Source organism: Mytilus galloprovincialis, chromosome 4, assembly GCF_965363235.1.
Source record: "Mytilus galloprovincialis chromosome 4, xbMytGall1.hap1.1, whole genome shotgun sequence".
Taxonomy (NCBI): domain Eukaryota; kingdom Metazoa; phylum Mollusca; class Bivalvia; order Mytilida; family Mytilidae; genus Mytilus; species Mytilus galloprovincialis.
In genome coordinates, this window is record NC_134841.1 from 67,281,252 (window position 1) to 67,301,575 (window position 20,324).

The 20,324-nt window shown below is 30.8% G+C and overlaps 1 protein-coding gene across 2 annotated transcripts; it reads left to right on the top strand.

Annotated features, from left to right (window-relative positions):
• Positions 1 to 968: 968 nt before the first annotated feature.
• On the top strand, positions 969 to 19,500 carry LOC143072775 (uncharacterized). 2 transcript variants are annotated; one of them, XM_076247876.1, is made up of 10 exons: positions 969 to 1,117; positions 4,469 to 4,613; positions 5,003 to 5,132; positions 6,364 to 6,417; positions 8,226 to 9,206; positions 10,334 to 10,748; positions 11,991 to 12,862; positions 15,470 to 15,568; positions 17,878 to 17,967; positions 18,417 to 19,500. In XM_076247876.1, the coding sequence occupies exons 3-10, from the start codon at positions 5,045 to 5,047 to the stop codon at positions 18,584 to 18,586; spliced, it is 2,769 nt and encodes a 922-aa protein (XP_076103991.1). In that variant the 5' UTR covers positions 969 to 1,117; positions 4,469 to 4,613; positions 5,003 to 5,044; the 3' UTR covers positions 18,587 to 19,500. The 2 variants fall into 2 exon arrangements, with proteins under 2 accessions (XP_076103991.1, XP_076103990.1); XM_076247875.1 differs by having other exon boundaries at positions 4,469 to 4,599.
• Positions 19,501 to 20,324: the final 824 nt, after the last annotated feature.

Consider the following 20,324-nt stretch of genomic DNA (forward strand, 5'->3'; position numbering starts at 1 on the left):
TTCTTTATTTTTTTTTGTTAACATGTGTCAAAAAAATCAGGAAAAAAGACCTGTTACAGTTTTTGATCGTTCTTTTAAAATTGCCCATCTGCAAGTTGGGCAAAATAGGGTCAAACAAAATGTCAGTTTTAATAATCACATAATTTTTATACATGTAACGTTACGTTTGTATTAATTGTTTTTAAACATAATAGGGATAACAGAAGTGCTATTTATAGATATGTTCTATATTTAATTATTTGTAACGCCCCCTATAAATATCTGACCAGTCCGGTTAATCACCCCAGACGCTATATTTAAATATGCGTCTGAGTTATCGAGACTATGTGTAATTTTAAATTCTCATTGTGTAATTTCAAATTCTCAGTGTGTGTTTTCAGTTTATTTATTCTCAGTGTGTCTTTTTGAAATCTCAGTGTGTAATTGTCAATTCTCAGTGTGTAATTTTCAATTCTCAGTGTGTAATTTTCAATTCTCAGTGTGCGTTTTTCATTTTTGTAATCTCAGTGCGTCTTTATGAAATCTCAGTGTGTAATTTTTAATTCTCAGTGTGTAATTTTCAATTCTCAGTGTGTAATTTTCAATTCTCAGTGTGCGTTTTGAAGTTTTTAAATCTCAGTGTGCTTTGTTGTAATTCTCAGTGTGTAAATTTTTCGAAAAATGGTTTAAACATAGTTTTGACGAGAACGGCTTGCCATATCGTGCATCTGGATTCTTCTAGGTCTATTTAATTTCAATATCCGTCTTATTGTACACTTTTCTAGGCTTTCTATCTGAGACTTCTATGGTGGTTTTTTTCTATAACACAGTCAGCCAGTCTCAGTTTTCGACTATCATATCGATCTAAATATTAAGACCATACATGACATACATATATATTGAGTGCCAATCGTTCAGTCGGAACCAACCAAAATTTATTTTTCGGAAAGTGATAGTCTGTCCGCTCTTGTTCCCAATTTTACACATTGCGGAAGTCCCCGAAATAGCAAAAATAGTCACAGGAGTTTTGAGGAACAACCAAAACGTTTAATTACACAAAACAATGGATTTATACCTTTAAACAACTGTTTTTGAACGAAGATCGGCTTGAAAATATTGTTTGATAATCAAACACAAGGTAAAAAAGACTGACAAGTTTGAAAATATAATTACATCATTGACAAATTGACTCCGTAGTTTTTAAGTTTTGGAACTTTCTTTTTGTCATGCGAATCAGTCTTAAACAAAAAGGACGTTGGGTCATCTTTTAGTCGTTTAGTAGTTAATAAAATGGTCATCCTACCAGGATCCTACCAGTTTTACAAAATGTGGTTAGAATTGTCATAACTCAAGTCTTGATATTTGAAAAACAAGTATTATTTTACAATTTATATTATTAAACACAAATCCTTATCATTAACACCATAAAAGTATATGTAATTGAAATGTAATTCAAAAGTAATTGAGCATTACATGCTTTTTTCAATGTAATTAATTAAATTACCATTACATGTAATTAAAAAATGCTCAATTACACATTACATTCAATTACATGGAAAATTGTAATGCATTACACTTAATTACCATTACATTTTCAATTACCCCATCCCTGACTCGAGATGCTTATAGTCGCCGTCAGCTGAAATTCGTAGCGGTTATCGGTAAAAATAATCTAAACTATCACTCGCGTTCACTCGAGATATAGTTTTTCACATTCCATTCATACATCGCAAGAAGAAAAACCACTACTGACCTACCTTTTAAGTGATCACACTGTAATAATCCTGACCTTCACATTTTCCAGAATGTTTTCCATTGTAATTCCGCCATCTTCGTTTTTATGAGGATCATTTGTTTACATATGACATTCGTCACTTACGCAGTTTCCTGAAATGTTCTTTTCATTGATGTGATAAGGTTTCCTCCGCTTTATGCAAATTTTATGAAATTGAACTCCACGGAAACACTTCCGGTAAAAACAATGGCGGATTCCACCATTCAAAATCCTCTTGGAAAATGTGAAGGTCAGGATTATCACAGTGCAATCACTTAAAAGGTAGGTCAGTAGTGGGGTTTTTTTTTGCGATTTATGAATGGAATGTGAAAAACTATGTCATGAGTGAACGTAATTGATAGTTTAGATTATTTTTACCGATAACCGCTACGAATTTCTGGTGACGGCGACTATAGTTTTTTTTTATAAATATGAGGCAGGCATTACCTGTAAATGGGGACGAAGTCTGTATGAATTATTTTTTTTGTAACTTAAATATTTGTTAAAAAAAAGAGACGGAAATACCGTAACGTTTCCGAATTTGGTTCTGTTGTTAGGGATTTTAGTTGTGACGTTATTTAAGTTATGACGTCATATGCAATGTAAACAAAGAAACGCTATCATGCAAGTAACGTTTTTTCATATCAAGGAATTTTTAAAAATGAAATTGGTATTGCGTTCCTTCCTATTTTATACTAGACTGATAAATATATATATTACTCAAAGTTTCATACGAACGACACCGGAAAAAGGAAGTACATTGTAGATTTCTACGCATATGCAGGAATTCAAAACATATGACATCAAAAAAATTGAACGATTTTGAGTTCATTAGTACAATGAAAATTTCGGAACCTATTTTTTTTTTTTATATTTTTTTTTTTATTGATTTTTCTTCTGTTATTGGGGACTTCGTTCCAATATAAATCTCAGCTTTCAACAGGTTGGGGAAAATACTCATAAAACTAAAAGAGTGCTATCTCCCATTTTTATAAACAAAATCGGGTTTCAATTTATTAGATAAAATGATTGATGTTATACATGTTGTATTTTATCATGATAGCTGTCATGCTGTAAGCATATAAATAAATACATGTAGCAACATATTCCTCTTTAAGACTATAGTTCAAATGAGAACTAAATACACAGATAATGGCCTCCCAAAATTCTACTTTTAAAGGATTTTAACTTTTCTCCAGATGATATTTATGCCATCATGTCTTTAGGAAAAATGTTGGCTTTTGCCTGAATATTGCAACTATGATAATAATAATAATAATAATTCTTTATTTAAAGAGGGTTTCACAGTTAGCTATGAAGCTAATCTTCCCTGAGGCCCTCATGAAATACAATGAAATATAACAAACAATTACAAAATATCAAACAGACACACATACATATCTTTTCAAAACGAGCGTGGTTTATTCAATTTTCATACACTTTTCTTCAACTCTCTATGATGAACACATACGAAAACAGTAAGTTATGACAACAAGGAACACAGAGGCTAATTTAATCGACAGCAAAAGCTTTATTGTGTCTTTATTAAGACTTTGCAAATTTCCGGATTGCAAAACAGATGGACAAATTTACACAATAAACGTAACAACAAAGATATAAAATGTATTTTATTTGAATAAAACATGACAAATCAAGAACAATACAATACATATTACATGTACAATTATAACATGTAAAACATAAAAACAATCGAGGTTTTAGCAAAAATATTCCGTACTCTTCACTTCACCTGGAAATTTCTTTGTCAGAATTTGGACCTGAAGAAAAGACTAAGAAATTGTTTGTAGTCCTGTATAACACGCACCCCTCTTTCAAGAAACATGACCTAGGGTATAAATGTGCGCTTTATACATACCAAAAAACGGTAATGAAATAAGAAATTGTTATGAAATATACAATTTTCAAAACAGGTAAAAGTTACCATGGTTACAAATTCATATATGACATGTATAGTATTGGCATCAACAATATCATAAGTTTGAGTAAGTGTGTGAAAATTATTATGCATATAAAAAACGCACAGCTTCTTAATGTTCCATCAAGTAATTTTTTAAATCTTTTTTGAATGAGCTTGTACTTGAGGTTGATTTTTTTCAGGGATTTTGGTATGTTATTACATAAAATAGATCCTGAATATATAAAAGATTTCTTATAATAAAAGCTGTTTTGGCTTTTGGAACTTGTAAATTTTTGCAAGAGGCATTTCTCAAACAATATTGGTTTATTTCTGGCATTTCTTTAAATTTTTCAGTGAGATATACAGGGGCTTCATTTTTAAGGCATTTATGCATGTGGTATGAGATTCTGTTCTCTACTGTTATCCATCCAAGCTGTTTTGCCTATAGGCAAAAGGACAACCTTTAACAGTGAGAAAAAAAATATTGTATACAATTGAAGTTACATTTTGTAGCTATAAACATGATATAAGGTCCTGACATAAAAAATGTGAAACAATTCAATTGAAAAAACTATAGGCAAAAAAACAACCTTTAACAATGAGAAAAAAAATATCGTATACAGTTGAAGACAGCTATAAACAAATGATAAAAGGTCCTGACATAAATAAAGAAACAATTCAATTGAGAAAATAAATGGCCTACATGTAATATTCATAATTCACTAATGCATTTATTCAAAGTGTCCATTTTTTTTTATTCTTACATGTACACATATATTATTTCTTATATTTTTCAGATATTAAAGAATTCACCACAGAAACATTAGAATTACATGAATTAGAGATGTAGTGGAATTTTAATCTGTTATCATTTGAACCAAAGCGGTGAAAATTAAAACTACAATTACTGCATCAAGGTTTAACTTTGGTAAGGTATACAAGGTATTCATACTTTCCATGTGAATAGGAACAAGTAAACTTCTTATTTTACGATACATTACATGTATAAATGTTAGCAAATTCAACTTCAGAATTCATTGATTGTCTTGTCTGCAAATGAGTCGCAGAACTGAATCAAAACTAAGGGGTTCTGTATCCTGTGACATTGATATCTGCTGCATCATCAATTTGTTATATTTATGCCATAACTGTAGCGGGGTACTGAAATCACAGTATGTATTATAATGATGATATTATTTTAGTGATATTAGTAGTTTAAAATGTTAATCTGCTAATCATGCTAATTATTTTTATTGTATCTGCTTTCCCTTCAATATTAAAAATTTTAATATAATGTTCGATGTTAAAACATAATTGTCTTTAACTTTCAGAGCAATACAATTTATTATCATAGTTGGAAAAGAGAAACATGAATGATGGATAGTGATAGATTCACGTCACAAATATCAACTGATGCAGAAGCATGGACAGAAAACCCACAAGAAAACTCACAGGAATCTGGTTTGTTTTACTGTTTATCCACTACTGTAAATTCAGAAATTATTGGCACATTATTATATTTTTTTTTATACCCCACCTACGATAGTAGAGGGGCATTATGTTTTCTGGTCTGTGCGTCCGTTCGTTTGTCCATTCATTCGTCCGTCCATCTGTCTGTCCCGTTTCAGGTTAAAGTTTTTGGTCAAGGTAGTTTTTGATGAATCTGAAGTCCAATCAACTTGAAACTTAGTACACATGCTCAATATGATATGATCTTTCTAATTTTAATGCCAAATTAGAGTTGTTACCCAAATTTCATGGTCCACTGAACAAAGAAAATGATAGTGGGAGTGGGGCATCCGTGTACTGGGGACACATTCTTGTTTTCTTTAAAACAAAATTTTAGTAACATATTTATATTTGTTAATAGATACATCAAATACCTATCCATTATTCATTATTGTTATTACGGAAAAAGCGATAGAGTTATAATCGAAATAAGGGCTATTCCAGAAAAAAATGTATGGGGGGGGGGTTGGAAGGCATATTATATTAATAATACATGGATGATGGGTATCGGAGCAACTTTTCACACTATAATGCACTATAATTCTCAATTACAATTGTCTGGGTGGCGGATGCTGACAAAAACTGCCTTCTAACCCCCCCCATACATTTTTTTCTGGAATAGCCCTAATTTAAACTCGCATTTTGATTTTTTTTTATATGAATTAAACAGGATTTTTCTCAATGTTGCAAAAAATAATATCACATGTTAGTCTAAAATCTCAAAATCGCAATATTAAATGCACCCAATAATTTCTGAATTTACAGTAATTATTGCAAGCGATTCATGTTTTCACAACATTTGGCAAGTAGAAATATGATACGAATATAAATTCCAAATACTGATTGAATTCATATGTTTTTATTATACATCATTACAGTTATGTTTTTGTTTCTGAGATACTTCTTCGGAAAATATAAAAATAAGAAGAAAAACATTTTAAAAGTAGAAATGTAACATCATGAACATGAATATAAATTCCAAATACTGATTGAATTCATATGTATTTAATACATTTTGTACATCATTACTGTTGTGTTTTTAGTTCAGAGATACTTCTACTGAACATATAAAAAAAAAGAAGATATGGATGATTTATAGTACCCAAATATTATTTTCAAAAATTTATACATGTTTTTAGGTTTCAACATTTGAGCATTAGAAATAAATATTTTTTTCTGACAGTTTCAGATCAAAGATCAAGAAGAAATGATCCTAGTGGAGCTATACCAAGAACAAGTAATAATATTTTTTTAAATATTTATTTAACAGTCTAGAAGAATATTATCTTTCAAGCTAATATGTATATCCTCTTTTTGACTAATTAAATCTACCAATTTGCTGTGCTGGAATCTTACAATAATGAATGCTTTTTATCTCTACCAATTCATCATTAGAAAAAAACAGTTCCACATATGTTGTCAGTTGTGTTATTATCCTGAAGTACTTAAGATAATTGAAAAGTAAGATTAACAAAATGCTGTTTTAAACAATTTTCTTAAACATAATAAACATCCAGTTTCGAGAGCTTGAAGGGCCCTAACTGTGCCTTACATACTGTAAACTTAAATTAACAGGTATATGTCTAGAATAGTTTCACAATTATATACCATTATTCATAAAAAACTTAGCCATTGTAGAGATGTCATTTTGACATGATAGCTCTTGAAAAATGTTAAATGAAATTAATACACATTACTTCAATTTGATCCATTCAAAGAAGTTTTATTTTGAATTAATTAGCAGAAAAGCTTAGATTTTTCTTCTGTATTAGACTTTTAATTACCATAGAAACATTTGTAATTCCAAAACATGTCAACTCGGGCACTTTTTTAACGACTATAATGAAAAGATAACTGGATATTAGTTAGGTTGCTAACTTTAACTTTATATTTTGATACCATTGCTAACAGCAGCATTGGTGAAATAGTAATGAGATTTTTTATACTTCAGTTAGTTTGGAGAAATATTACCATTTTTTAAACATTTAAAATCTTGTCATTTCTTAACCAGTTTTAATTCTATTATTTATCATAGACTTAAGAAAGAAAGTAAAATTACCTTTTCCTTATTATAAAACTTTTTTAAAGCCCCATTTATGGGCATTATGTTTTCTGGTCTGTGCCTCCGTTCGTCCGTCTGTCCTTCCGTCCGTCTGTTCGTTCGTCTGTCTGTTTGTCCGTCTGTTTGTCCCGCTTCAGGTTAAAGTTTTTGGTCAAGGTAGTTTTTGATGAAGTTGAAGTCCAATCAACTTGAAACTTAGTAAACATGTTCCCTATAGTATGATCTTTCTAATTTTAATGCCACATTACGGTCCATTGAACATAGAAAATGAGAGTGGGGATGGGGCATCCATGTACTTGGGACACATTCTTGTTTAATTGCTCATTGATATGACAACTTTGTAATTTAAATACAAAATTATACACTTAAACAACCAAATAGAACAATAAAAGGATAATATTTCCATTAGTATAATATCATAAAACATTTTAGGAATCTTGTGATATGAAAAGAAATTTGTTTAATTTATCCAGTTTTTAAAGACATTTGAATCATCTCTGTAAAATCAGATTTTTGTGTGCATTTATTTTTAGCTCACCTGGTCCAAAACCAAACTTGGCCTCACTCATTATTAGGGTATCTAGTACTATTTATTATGATTTTAACCTTATTTCACATGATTTTCAAAACCACAGTAGATACAGGTGAGCGACACAGGCTCTTGAAAGCCTATACATGTAGTTTGTTTTCGATTTTGATGACTGGACAAAAATTAAATAATAAAAATAACAATAGTAATTTCAATAAATTCTGCAAACAAATAATGCTATCAAAATTTAAAATGCAAAAATTTTAATTTTTTAGACACCTATTTCATGTACTCTGTTGCAATTTTTGCAATGATAAAAACATCCCTAACATTTCTGAATTAACAGTATAAGGACCACAACAGAACTAGCCAAGTGATCCCTGCCAAATACATTAGATGTATATATTATGACTTCTTTTCTACTTTACACTGACTTATTCTGTTTGTACTGTAGGTGCTGTTAGCCAACCTTCAGCAGCTGTACCCTCCACAGAACAGTTCTACACTGGTAGAGAAGAGAGGCAAGACAGCAGTCTCAGCAAACCTCCTCCCCACAGTACCAGTTCATCCTCTCTGCCTAAACTGTCAAGAGAAGACTTTATTAAGCAACACTATGATAAACTTCCTAAGGAACTTAAAGTAGGACATTACGATGTTATGGTCTTATATAGTGAAGCAGATTATCAGGAAGCTGAACTTTTTCGGGATCATTTAGAAAAAGAGATATTCCCAAATGAACCGGGTAAAATAAAAGCTGTGTTATATGATGGACCAGAATTGGAAGGCTTATCTTCTTCAAAGTTGCAGCATTTAGACCATGGGTTTCAACGTTGTACATTTACATTTGTTTACCTAACAAAACAGTTTGTAGAATGTGATTGGTGCAGTTTGTCAAGTGAGACATGCTTAATGGAAGCAATATATAATAAGGAAAAAAAGTGGTGTGTTGTTCCTGTATATACTGTGCAAAGAAACAAAGCTGATTTTAGAGTTCCAATGGGTCTCAATTCTTTGAAAGGAATTAACTTTTACAATGCTGATGAATTTTACCGTAAAGGTGTAAGACGCTTAATTGGTGATAAAATTTACAAGCGGGTAGAAAGTGATAAAAACCATCAAGAAAAATGCTATAACTACTTAGTTAGAAAAGTTCAAGAGGACGATGCTCATGAACGAAGGTTGTTAGCTGAACATGAATACAAACAGCAGGTGATGGAAAGGAACCGTATCCAATCTGAGAGAGAATGGAAAGATTTTTACCGATCACAGTCCATGAAGGAACAAACTGAAAGGAATATTTTATATAATTCAGGTGATGGCTATCCTAAAACTGCAGGAAATATGGCGCACCCTCCACCATTTCCTGAAAGGTTTAAAGGGCCATCAGAAGGGGATGACACATCAAGTTTAAAATCACAGCCAGAAAAATTTGATGGTAAGAGTAAGATAGTTCCTCAAAACTTTTGTGTCTTTAAATTTTTGTCCGTTCATTTAATCTACTACTCTTCATGCTCTTGCTGAACAAAATAAAGTACATTGTATACAAAACTTAAAACAAAAAGTGTCCCAAATAAAACTGTACCATTGCTAATGTATGATCTTAATGTTCCTTGAAATATATCCTATGCACACACTAAATATTTGGAAAGGGAAATACATGTAATATTTAATAATTCTAATTAAGCAATGAAAATGGAAATGAATATTTTATATTAAGATAGGTTACATGTATATTTAGAGTTTGAAAAGGTGTCTCCTATGTATGACCCCTATGCTTTTAATTCTGTTACATTCATTTGAGACTTGAGCCAAGTATATATTTTTTATAATTGTATAAATAAACCAATTGTTCAAGACGTTTATATATATTATATATATTATATATATTAGTTACTACTGCTTTAATACTGTTCAAATAACAAAAATAAATTGCTTCCAAAAAGTTTTGTGTTTTCATTTATCACCTTAATGTCTGGTGGTATATGGAACTGAGAAAACATATAGATTAACACATCATTGTCTTCTACAAAAGTTCTTGCGCGGATATTTTTAAAACTTTTTTTGTAAAATGAGATCTTTGACTTTTTTGCTAAGCTAGAGATAAGTACTAGTTGATACTTAAATGTTCATAGAACATTAAATCAAATTGTTTTGAATTTTTCTTTGAATTGGTCTACAGTTTTACTTGTAAAGAATTATTATAATTATGATACAGAGTTTTGAATACAGGATTTTTCAGAATGATAGTACATAATCATGATATAAGGCAAATGATTGTATTTTCTTCCAGCATATAAAAAAATTTCACAAACATACATCATGCAAATATTTGTAAATAGAATTTAGAAATGAAAGGACATTTACTTTTTTACAACTTAACTTATTCATTTATTAATTAGAAGATTTGTTTATGCAGAGGATCTCTACATGAATTTAAAAAGTTAGATTAAAAAAATATATATATAAAACCAAGAAAAAAACCCACATCTTCCAAGCCTGTGTCATGTAATTTTGTTCCAAGCCTGTGTCTGTATAATTTTGAATAAGTTGTGATTTTTTCAGAAATGAACCTTAAGCCAGATATTCATAGCAGCATTCAATCTACAGATCACCAACAGAAGTATGGATCTTCAGAATCTGGGCCTTCCTCTAGAAAAAATGAATTAACTTCAATGGATGCTGGGGATCTTACTGGAGATTATCAATCTGCCCCATCACATCCCAATGCTCAATCAAGGCCTGGCCATTTGCCAAAATCTGAAGTAAATTGTCCGCCAAACAATGAATCTTCAGGAATTCATATACATTATCATCAATATTACAAACCTGCACCACAAGAACCAGAACCTGTACTGCAACCTAAAACTTACAATATAACTGCTGACAATGTGATAATAGGGGACAAGGGAAAAATACTTTTTGGTGGACAACACGCTGATATGGAAGAGTTCAGAGATGACGTTGGCAGTAAAGATAGGTATGGTAGTGATCTCTGATAGATTTTCAGGTTTAAATTCAATCATATATATATATTTGGCCAATAGTTAAAATTTCAGAAATTTACTGCTAAATCCACAAAGATTTAAATTTTAAGATTTTTTTTTTCCTACCAAAATCTAATTATCTTATGACAAAAATTGATCGTAAGTAATATAGAAATGTTCATGCATTAAAGGGCACTGTGAGCTATGAGATACATGACATGTATATATAAAAATAATTCAAATTTGATTTGTTTTTTGTTCAATCATGAACAAATGAAAGTGAAATAGTGAAATAATAATTTGCTTTTAGCACTCCGGATTGTTCAGTTTTGTCAAAAAAAGCTAAGAAACGTTGATGATGAATTATTCATGAATTATTCACTTGCAAGTGAATAATTTGACCTCATTAAATCCTAATTAGTCAGGTGACCTTCCATTGAACCCCTTAGCAAGAGATGAATTATGCATGAATTATGCATGTTAAGTTATGAAAAGGAAAAGAATGTCAACAGTGAAAGTTAAACAAAGGTAAATCATTTGATTGACTGATTCGATCTACAAACTCATTCTTATACAGTTAAAAACAATGATCAACATATATTTTTAACCCATTATATGAAATTAATCAGACCTAGAAAAATTCAATTGCACAAGTTTGCTATCACTTTTTGTAATAAACCTTTTAAGTGATACAGGCTCATGTGAGCCTCTAGATGAATTTGTGTCTTTAACAAGCATATAGGCTGTTAACATCACATTGTTAAAGTAGCTAATCAAATCAGAATTAAGGTAGATGTTAACATCATATAGTTAAGGTAGCTTTTAACATCAAAGTTATGGTAGCTGTTAGCATCATAGTTAAGATTTACAGTTAGTTGTTAACATCATATAGTTAAGGTAGTTGTTAACATCAAAGTTATGGTAGCTGTTAGCATCATAGTTAAGGTTTACAGTTAGTTGTTAACATCATATAGTTAAGGTAGCTGTTAACATCAAAGTTATGGTAGCTGTTAGCATCATAGTTAAGATTTACAGTTAGTTGTTAACATCATATAGTTAAGGTAGCTGTTAACATCAAAGTTATGGTAGCTGTTAGCATCATAGTTAAGGTTTACAGTTAGTTGTTAACATCATATAGTTAAGGTAGCTGTTAACATCAAAGTTCAGGTAGCTGTACTATTATAGATATACACAACAATTCTTGCTTTTAAATTTCAAATATGCCTATATTTCAGTGTCCCTAATATGGACAGCATGCCAAGAAGAAGAAGTGATCAAGGAATGTCTTCATCTGTCTCTGCTGATGCTGGGTTTCCAACAAATCAGAGTTCAGATACCAGTGCAGGGAGACTGCAAGGCAATTCCAAACCAACAGAACATGAAGATAAAGAAATAACATGTGTTCAAAATAATCCTACTGTGTTAAAAGAGACAGAAGCTAAATTGGGGTCATCTGATTCCGGGAGTACTAGTTTAAAAACAAGTGATAATGAAAGTACAAATTTGAAAGTACAAAACCAAAAACCAGAAAACAGAAAGATCTCAACAAAAGAAGAAAATTTTGAATACAATATTCCACCAAAAGAAAAAACTGATAGTAAACCAAGCAGTGACAAATATGTAGCTCCTGCTAAAAAGATTTCGAATTCAAGACCAATAAAACCATTCACATCTAATCCTGCTTCTTCACCACTTATTGCTCTAGTTCCGCCTATAAAAAGTTCTTACCCGGTAGCTAAACAAAGACATGACAATTCTGACAACGAAAGTGATGATGAAAGCACTGTTCTGAAACAACCAGTTGCATCAGAGACTACTGTACCTAAAGTAACTCCTACAAGAGTTAGTGAGCAGACATTAGCAAAAACACCGTTAGGAGGTTCTCCTTTAAGACAAAGCTCAGGGAGTAGAGTAACTCCTACAAGAGGTAGTGAGCAGACATTAGCAAAAACACCGTTAGGAGTTTCTCCTTTAGGACATAGCTCCGGAAGTAATGTTGATCCAGATGATACTGAAGTACTTAAACCAGTCAGAAGACCAAAGGATTCTATTTCTAGTCTGGAAACAGATGGTTGTACAGAAGAAACTGGGACTGTTCTCACAAAAGGTATGTATTTTTGAAAATTTTTTGGTCATATATTGATATCACGTTGGCATCGTCGTTGTCCGAAGACTTTTGGTTTTTCGCACTATAACTTTAGTATAAGTGAATAGAAATCTATAAAATTTAAACACAAGGTTTATGACCATAAAAGGAAGGTTGGGATTGATTTTGGAAGTTTTGGTCCCAACAGTTTGGGAATTAGGGGCCAAAAAGGGCCCAAATAAGCATTTTCTTGGTTTTCGCACTATAACTTTAGTTTAAGTAAATAGAAATCTATGAAATTTTAACACAAGGTTTATGACCACTAAAAGAAGGTTGGGATTGATTTTGGGAGTTTTGGTCCCAACAGTTTAGGAATTAGGGGCAAAAAAAGGGCCAAATCAGCATTATTCTTGGTATTCGCACAATAACTTTAGTATAAGTAAATAGAAATCAATGAAATTTAAACACAAGGTTTATGACCATAAAAGGAAGGTTGGGATTGATTTTGGGAGTTTTGGTCCAAACAGTTTAGGAATAAGGGGCCCAAAGGGTCCAAAATTAAACTTAGTAAGTTTGAATTCATCAAAAATTGAATAATTGGGGTTCTTTGATATGCCGAATCTAACTGTGTATGTAGATTCTTAATATTTGGTCCCATTTTCAAATTGGTCTACATTAAGGACCAAAGGGTCGAAAATTAAACTAAGTTTGATTTTAACAAAAATTGAATTCTTGGGGTTCTTTGATATGCTGAATGTAAACATGTACTTAGATTTTTGAAATATTGGCCCTGTTTTCAAGTTGGTCCAAAATTAAACCTCGTTTATTTCAACAAAAATTGAATTCTTGTTTTTTTTTAATATGCTGAATCTAAACATGTACTTATAATTTTTATTATGGGCCCAGTTTTCAAGTTGGTCAAAATTGTGGTCCAAAATCAAACTTTGTTTGATATCAACAAAAAATTAATCCTTGGGGTTCTTTGATATGCTGAATCTAAACCTGTATTTAGATTTTTGATTATAGGCCCAGTTTTCAAGTTGGTCCAAATTGCTGTCCAAAATTAAACTTTGTTTGATTTCAACAAAAATTGTATATATGGGGTTCTTTGATATATGCTTAATCTAACCATGTATTTAGATTTTTGATGTTTGGGCCCGGTTATCAGATTGCTCCACATTGAGGTCTAAAGGGTCCAAAATTGAACTTTATTTGATTTCATCAAAAATTGAATTCTTGGGGTTCTTTGATATGCTGAATCTAACCATGTATTTAGGTTTTGGATATTGGACCATAAAAGGTGATGTCCAACTTTTAAATTTAAAGTTTTTAAGTTTAAGTTCTTAGACCACATTCATTATGTGTCAGAAACTTGTGTTGTGTCAACTATTTAATCACAATCCAAATTCAGAGCTGTATCAAGCTTGAATGTTGTGTCCATACTTGCCCCAATGTTCAGGGTTCGAACTCTGCAGTCGTATAAAGCTGCGCCCTGCAGAGCATTTGGTTACAAGTTTTGATTGGTCAAAATATGCCTAAAACTCATTTTTCTGTTTTGGTAACTTTTTTGTTAATCAGACTTCAATATTTCATCACATGACCAAAAATAAAAGAATTTCTGTGCACAGAGATAACTGAAGTCTAGTAAAAAGTCAGTAATTTGAAAAGTAACAGACAATGAAGATTTTCATTGTGAATGAAAATACTTTTGTGGATATTAAATACATCTTTTTAAGACAGACAATCAATTACTCAGTCAAGAAAAATTCAAGAAAATAAGAAAATATGATGTTCATTATACCATGTATACTAAGTAATATAAGTTTTAAAATAAATTTGAATGACAAAGGGAGATAATTCTACCTTCAAAATACTTGACCTGTACAATGTGTCAGTAAATAAATGACAATAGACCACGTTAGAGTGATGTCCTTCACCAAATTTTTTTTATCAATCATGAGTGCCTTTTAAACATCATTCACCAGATAGAGGGGATGGCCTGTATCCCTGAACTTTTAATGTTCATCAAGTGCCTTATAATAGTGGTGTCATTTTGCAGGATAAACTAGAAATAATGTTTGTTACATAGGTACTTAATCGCAATTCCCTGATGACAGTGCTGCTGATTGTCAATTATGAAAAATCAATTCGCAGAATTATTCGTGCATTATAGCATTATATTTTTCAAACCAATCACTCAACATGGGAACAGAAGTGATGCCCCTAAACGAACAAATGATGTTCACTTAAGGTGGTACCTAACACTTTAACTAAAATTAATTTGGCTCGTTTAATTTTCTTAAAATTTTGACAAAGTATTTACTTTGACCCTTTGACATAAATATAAAAATTTCAAAATATTTGAACCAACTGTTAAATCAGAAAAATTACACTGGTTATATAGCAGTTTGACAAACACTTATTTTGATCATTGAGAAGCTTAATATTCCCTTATGAACACAACATCATTAAAACGTTCTGCTGATTTTACAGAGTTATCTCCCTGTAGTGTTAGGTACCACCTCAAACCAAAGATAGACAGAAATGCATCTAACTCTAAAGTAGTCTATTATATAATTTAACCCCTAACTGTATGTTGTATTGAATCTGTCTTTTATACTTGGACAGATGATTTATTAATACAAGCTGTACAACAATGTCTTGATATGGGATATACACAGGATCAAATAAGAGATGCTCTGACGCTGCTGAGACAAAGAAGACCAGGTTTGTATACATGCTACTTAAAATACTATAGTAAATTATTAATCTATTGAAAAAAGCACCAATATAAAGACATAGACAATGAAAGATAAGAGATAACTAGATAAATAATAAATTTTCAGAGGAACACTATCAGTTTGGACTCGATTTACCCACTAAATAAACAAAAATTTGTTACCCAAGGAATGAATAATAATGAAATTATAGTCATAAAAATGTTTAAAGTAATCAAATATTTTTACTCTTATCCAAACTGAAAATTTAGTAGCTGCCTTCTAGCAATAAATTATCAATGTTATATGAAAATCTTCTCCGCTGTACCTCATGTAATGACAGCATCCCTTATGTTTGCCTCTGAATGTTAAAGACTATTTAACTAAATCAAGTAAACAGTTCAGATATGTCAATTGGTAAAAAGAAGTAAGTGCTATCGTCTGCTTCATTTGGTTTTTGATGGATAGCCGTCTCTTTGGCATCCATATCACATCTCCTTATTCTTATATATAGATGATCATTATCTTTTCATGTGTGTATCCATCTTTCCATGTTTTGTTGCATTTTTGTCCTCAGCAGCTATAATAGATCCAATCTCCTTGTGTGTTGGTACCAATATTTATAATGTATTTTTTCGCCAAATGTTGCACCATTACTGTAGAAAGGCTTGTATAATCCGTGGATTTATTTTCCAAAATTGGACCTTTCAGAGGGGGTGCGGACTATAGAGTACAGTAAGCAAGAAATTACAAATTTCTCGTTTCTTTTCAATGCATTGGTTGAAATAAACTGGTATCTGCTTGATTGAAACTATACAAACATAGTAAAAAAGACAACCATAAACCAGCTTAGAATTTGTAAACTACAAAACGTATTCAGTTATTGTTCATTCCGTTTTGGTGTTTCATACTGACTAATATGGTTTGTATTAGCTTAAGACCCTTCAAATATTAATGTGATAGGTATACTAAAGACTGTTTTACAAAAGGATGGAACTGTTTTACTTTCAAAGTCGTATTATAGTGATATCTATTATGTACGGATTTCGACTCTCACCAGTTATTTTCTTCATTTACACGTGCTGTTTAAACATATACAAGTTTCTAAATTGTTAGACTTTTTTTAACAATCATGAAGTGTTCTAGAATCATTTACAAGCAATTTCAGCTTCTGTTTGATGGAAAACAGGTTTTACCAAGAAAATACCGCAAATGAGCGCACAGGATTTGAAATTACTGGAGTTTCATTAGACCTTTTCTAACAGTTACAAAAAGTTTTTTTACCTAAAATTTCATGGGGAGAAGGGGTTGCGGACTATGTACCAGTGCGAACTATACAAGCCTTTCTACGGTAATATAAAATATGGAAAGGTGGTATGATTGCCAATGAGACAACCACTTGCCACTGGCCAAAAAAAAAAGCGAATGAAAGCAACTGTAGGTAACCAACATTCAGCAAAACTCCTATCTTATAGTCAGATATTTAAGGCTTCACCAACAGTTTAAAGGGTCAGATTAAGGACAAAACAATAAAGGAAAAAAACAGGTGCATTGCATTTGTGCCACAAGGTTGTATATCATTTGCGCCAAAAAATGAAAAAAGCACTTGTGCCATTTCACAGATAACATATAATGGAAAAGTTTCATTGCTATATCGTGATTAAGATTTATTTTTGGAGTATTAAATATTCACACTGAGTAATAAGATTTATTTTTGGAGTATTAAATATTCACACTGAGTAACTAAGGGAGTACATTCTCATTGCAAGGAAAGTATAAGTGTTTAGTGCTTTTATTATGAATTTTATGACTGGTTTCTGATGAATGCTTTATTATGCAATAAAAAAAAATGTTTTTTTTTAAATTACTATAATAAGTCATTTGAATAAAACTGTACATTTTATATTTTTTACTTGTATTATTGGCGCAAACAAAATGTTTTATTTTAGCCACAAATAAAATGAAATATGGTTTGTGGCGCAAATGAAAGATTTTTTTGGTGCAAATGAAATACAAATTGGCACAAAAGCAAAGCACCTGAAAAAACATATATATGACAGACAACAACCAATAACAACAATTCAACAACTGAATTACAAGCTCCCTTCTTTTGTACAAATGAAATATGGCAGGGTTAAACATGTTTATGAGTACTCAGATATCCCCTAACCTGGGATGGTGGTGTCACAGCTCAACAAGAGAACAAACTGTATAAAATAATTTTAAAGACTTAAAGCTAGGGTATCTCACATGTACAAGAAGTTAAAAGAGAAAAAATGTAAGTGAGGAATCTAATAAAGAATTTATTGATAATTTCAGACCATCATCACTTTAGTATAAATGATATACTGGATGCATTAACAGGAAGGACTACAAGCGAACCTGTTAAACAGATTGATAGAAGTTCAAGTATATAATAAATTATATATATTTTCAAGTTATCATAAAATTTTAAATGATATGAGTACTATAATTATCATATTTAATGTCATAAAATGATTATAACTGAAGTTGACTTTATAGTCTCTATTTTGCTTAACTTTTTCTCAAGAAGGCTCGATCAGATCAAGTACACAAACCTACAAAAACAAGGATACAAATCTACAAAACAAAAAAACATCATAAAAAAAATATTTAAAAAGTGGTTCATATTTCATAGATATTAGGGATGCTGCAACACTGTAAATTTTATTTGTCCTCTACCTATACGATATATATTGTATAATATATAAAAAGCTTGTTAGAATTATGAAGTAATCATATAAAGAAAAGTCAGATTAAAATGCTCTAGAACTGCACTATATATATACACATATGAAAATGATACATGTTTTTAATAGAAAAATATTGTTTTGCAGGTGAAGAAAATTGGGTAACAGTTGAAAAAGATAAGTCTGGAGAATGTCATGAAATGGAACCTGCCCCTCGCAATAACCATATCTCCCAACCAATGGCAATCACGACTTCTAGTAGTAATCCAGAACTAGGCAAACCCAAACAAGACAAAAACAAATGTAAAATGTCCTGATATATATTTTGTAAATATAATTGTGAGCCATGCACTTCAATGCCAATACCAAGGAGGATGCAATCAAGGTCTTATTATAAACAAATGTAAATTCATTTCTGTTGTTGTGAAAACCTAGTTTTCAGAATTCATGAGAAAGATTATGAATAAAATAGTTTTATGGTATGAGGACATAATTTTCTCCCTTTGGTCTTTGTCATGTTTGTTGCCTGCTAGTGAAGTATCTAGTATATAAAGTGAACAATATTACATCACCTTAAAGATGTTGAGGAGCTATAGAAGTACCCCAAGGAGGAATTTTTGCATTCACATGCAAGTGTGCACATCTGCAGTTAGTTCAAAGGATCCAAAAGAAATATAGTCGCGTAGTCATGCAGATGCCTCTATTTGAGACTGTCTGAAAGTGAAAAATTCTATATTTCATGGACAGGGCTGTGACTAAGTTTTTCCAAATTTATCACAAATAGTAAGTTATGTACCAGAGTTTAAATATCAAAAAGTAAGTGACTTATCAGCACATAAATTGGTATGAGGATGCATCTAGGAGTGTGTATTAGCATCTAATCGAAATAAGGTCACTCTGACTTAAGATTTATTAAGTCTCTTTGGAGATGAGTTTGAACTTTGTAATCATAGATTTAAAATGTGTTTTTCAAATTACATATATTGTTATAACAGATCACTAATTCCTCAACAATTGTGCTGTGAGACCTTATAGAGATAATTTTATTATTAAATGTTTATTATTTCAAAAATGGAGCATAATAATCTTAAGATAAATTTCTGACTTGATATTCATGATTAGCAAATAAAATTATGAATATTATATTAATTGAAAGATAGGTTTTGAGTGATCACATTAATCTAATTTTGTCTTTATTATATAAATTATAATAATTATGTAAATTATGTAATGGTCATTGAAATAAGATAAATGTGAGCTAGATTCAGGCATGGGGTAATCGTAATCAGTAATCGTAATCAGCTGTAATCGATTACATTTTGCAGTGTAATCCTATGTAATCAGTAATCATGTCATTTCTGATTACAAGTAATCATAATGTAATCGATTACATTGCAAAAAACAGGTGTAATCATGATTACTTTTAGATTACTTTGAGATTACATTCATATGATTACTTGCTGATTACAAATCTTGTATATATATGAAAATAGTTTTTGACAGACAAGATGAAAATAAGAAAATGTAAAGCTTGAATGAAAAATCATGAAACTAGTATTCAAAATGATGGGACCTTGTTTATATGTGATAAATTGTATCATCTATTAAACAAATTTGTATAACTAAGTGATTTATTTTGTTAACAGTTTACTGAAGGAAATTTCCTCTCCAATATTTTGTTGTGAGATTGAGCTCTTATGATACAAGAATATGCCTTGATTGCATTTTTTCCCCTTGATTGAAAACTTTTGATATTAACTCCAATTTTATATAAGTTTACCCAATATTTTTACATAACAACTTTGAAATTCAAATGCAGAAAACATTTCATCCCAATTTTACTTTGATGGTCGACATAGATATATGAGACCACTTTAATAATTCAAAATTGAAGTTAATACCAGATTTCATTTATTGACAAATTTAATAAATTTTGTTTTCCATAAATTCGTGTATAATATGTGCTTTCTAATTTTAATCTTTATTAACTTTGAGCCGTATGGCTCATCTGTATAAACAAGTACATGTACAGTGTATACATATGGCATATTATTA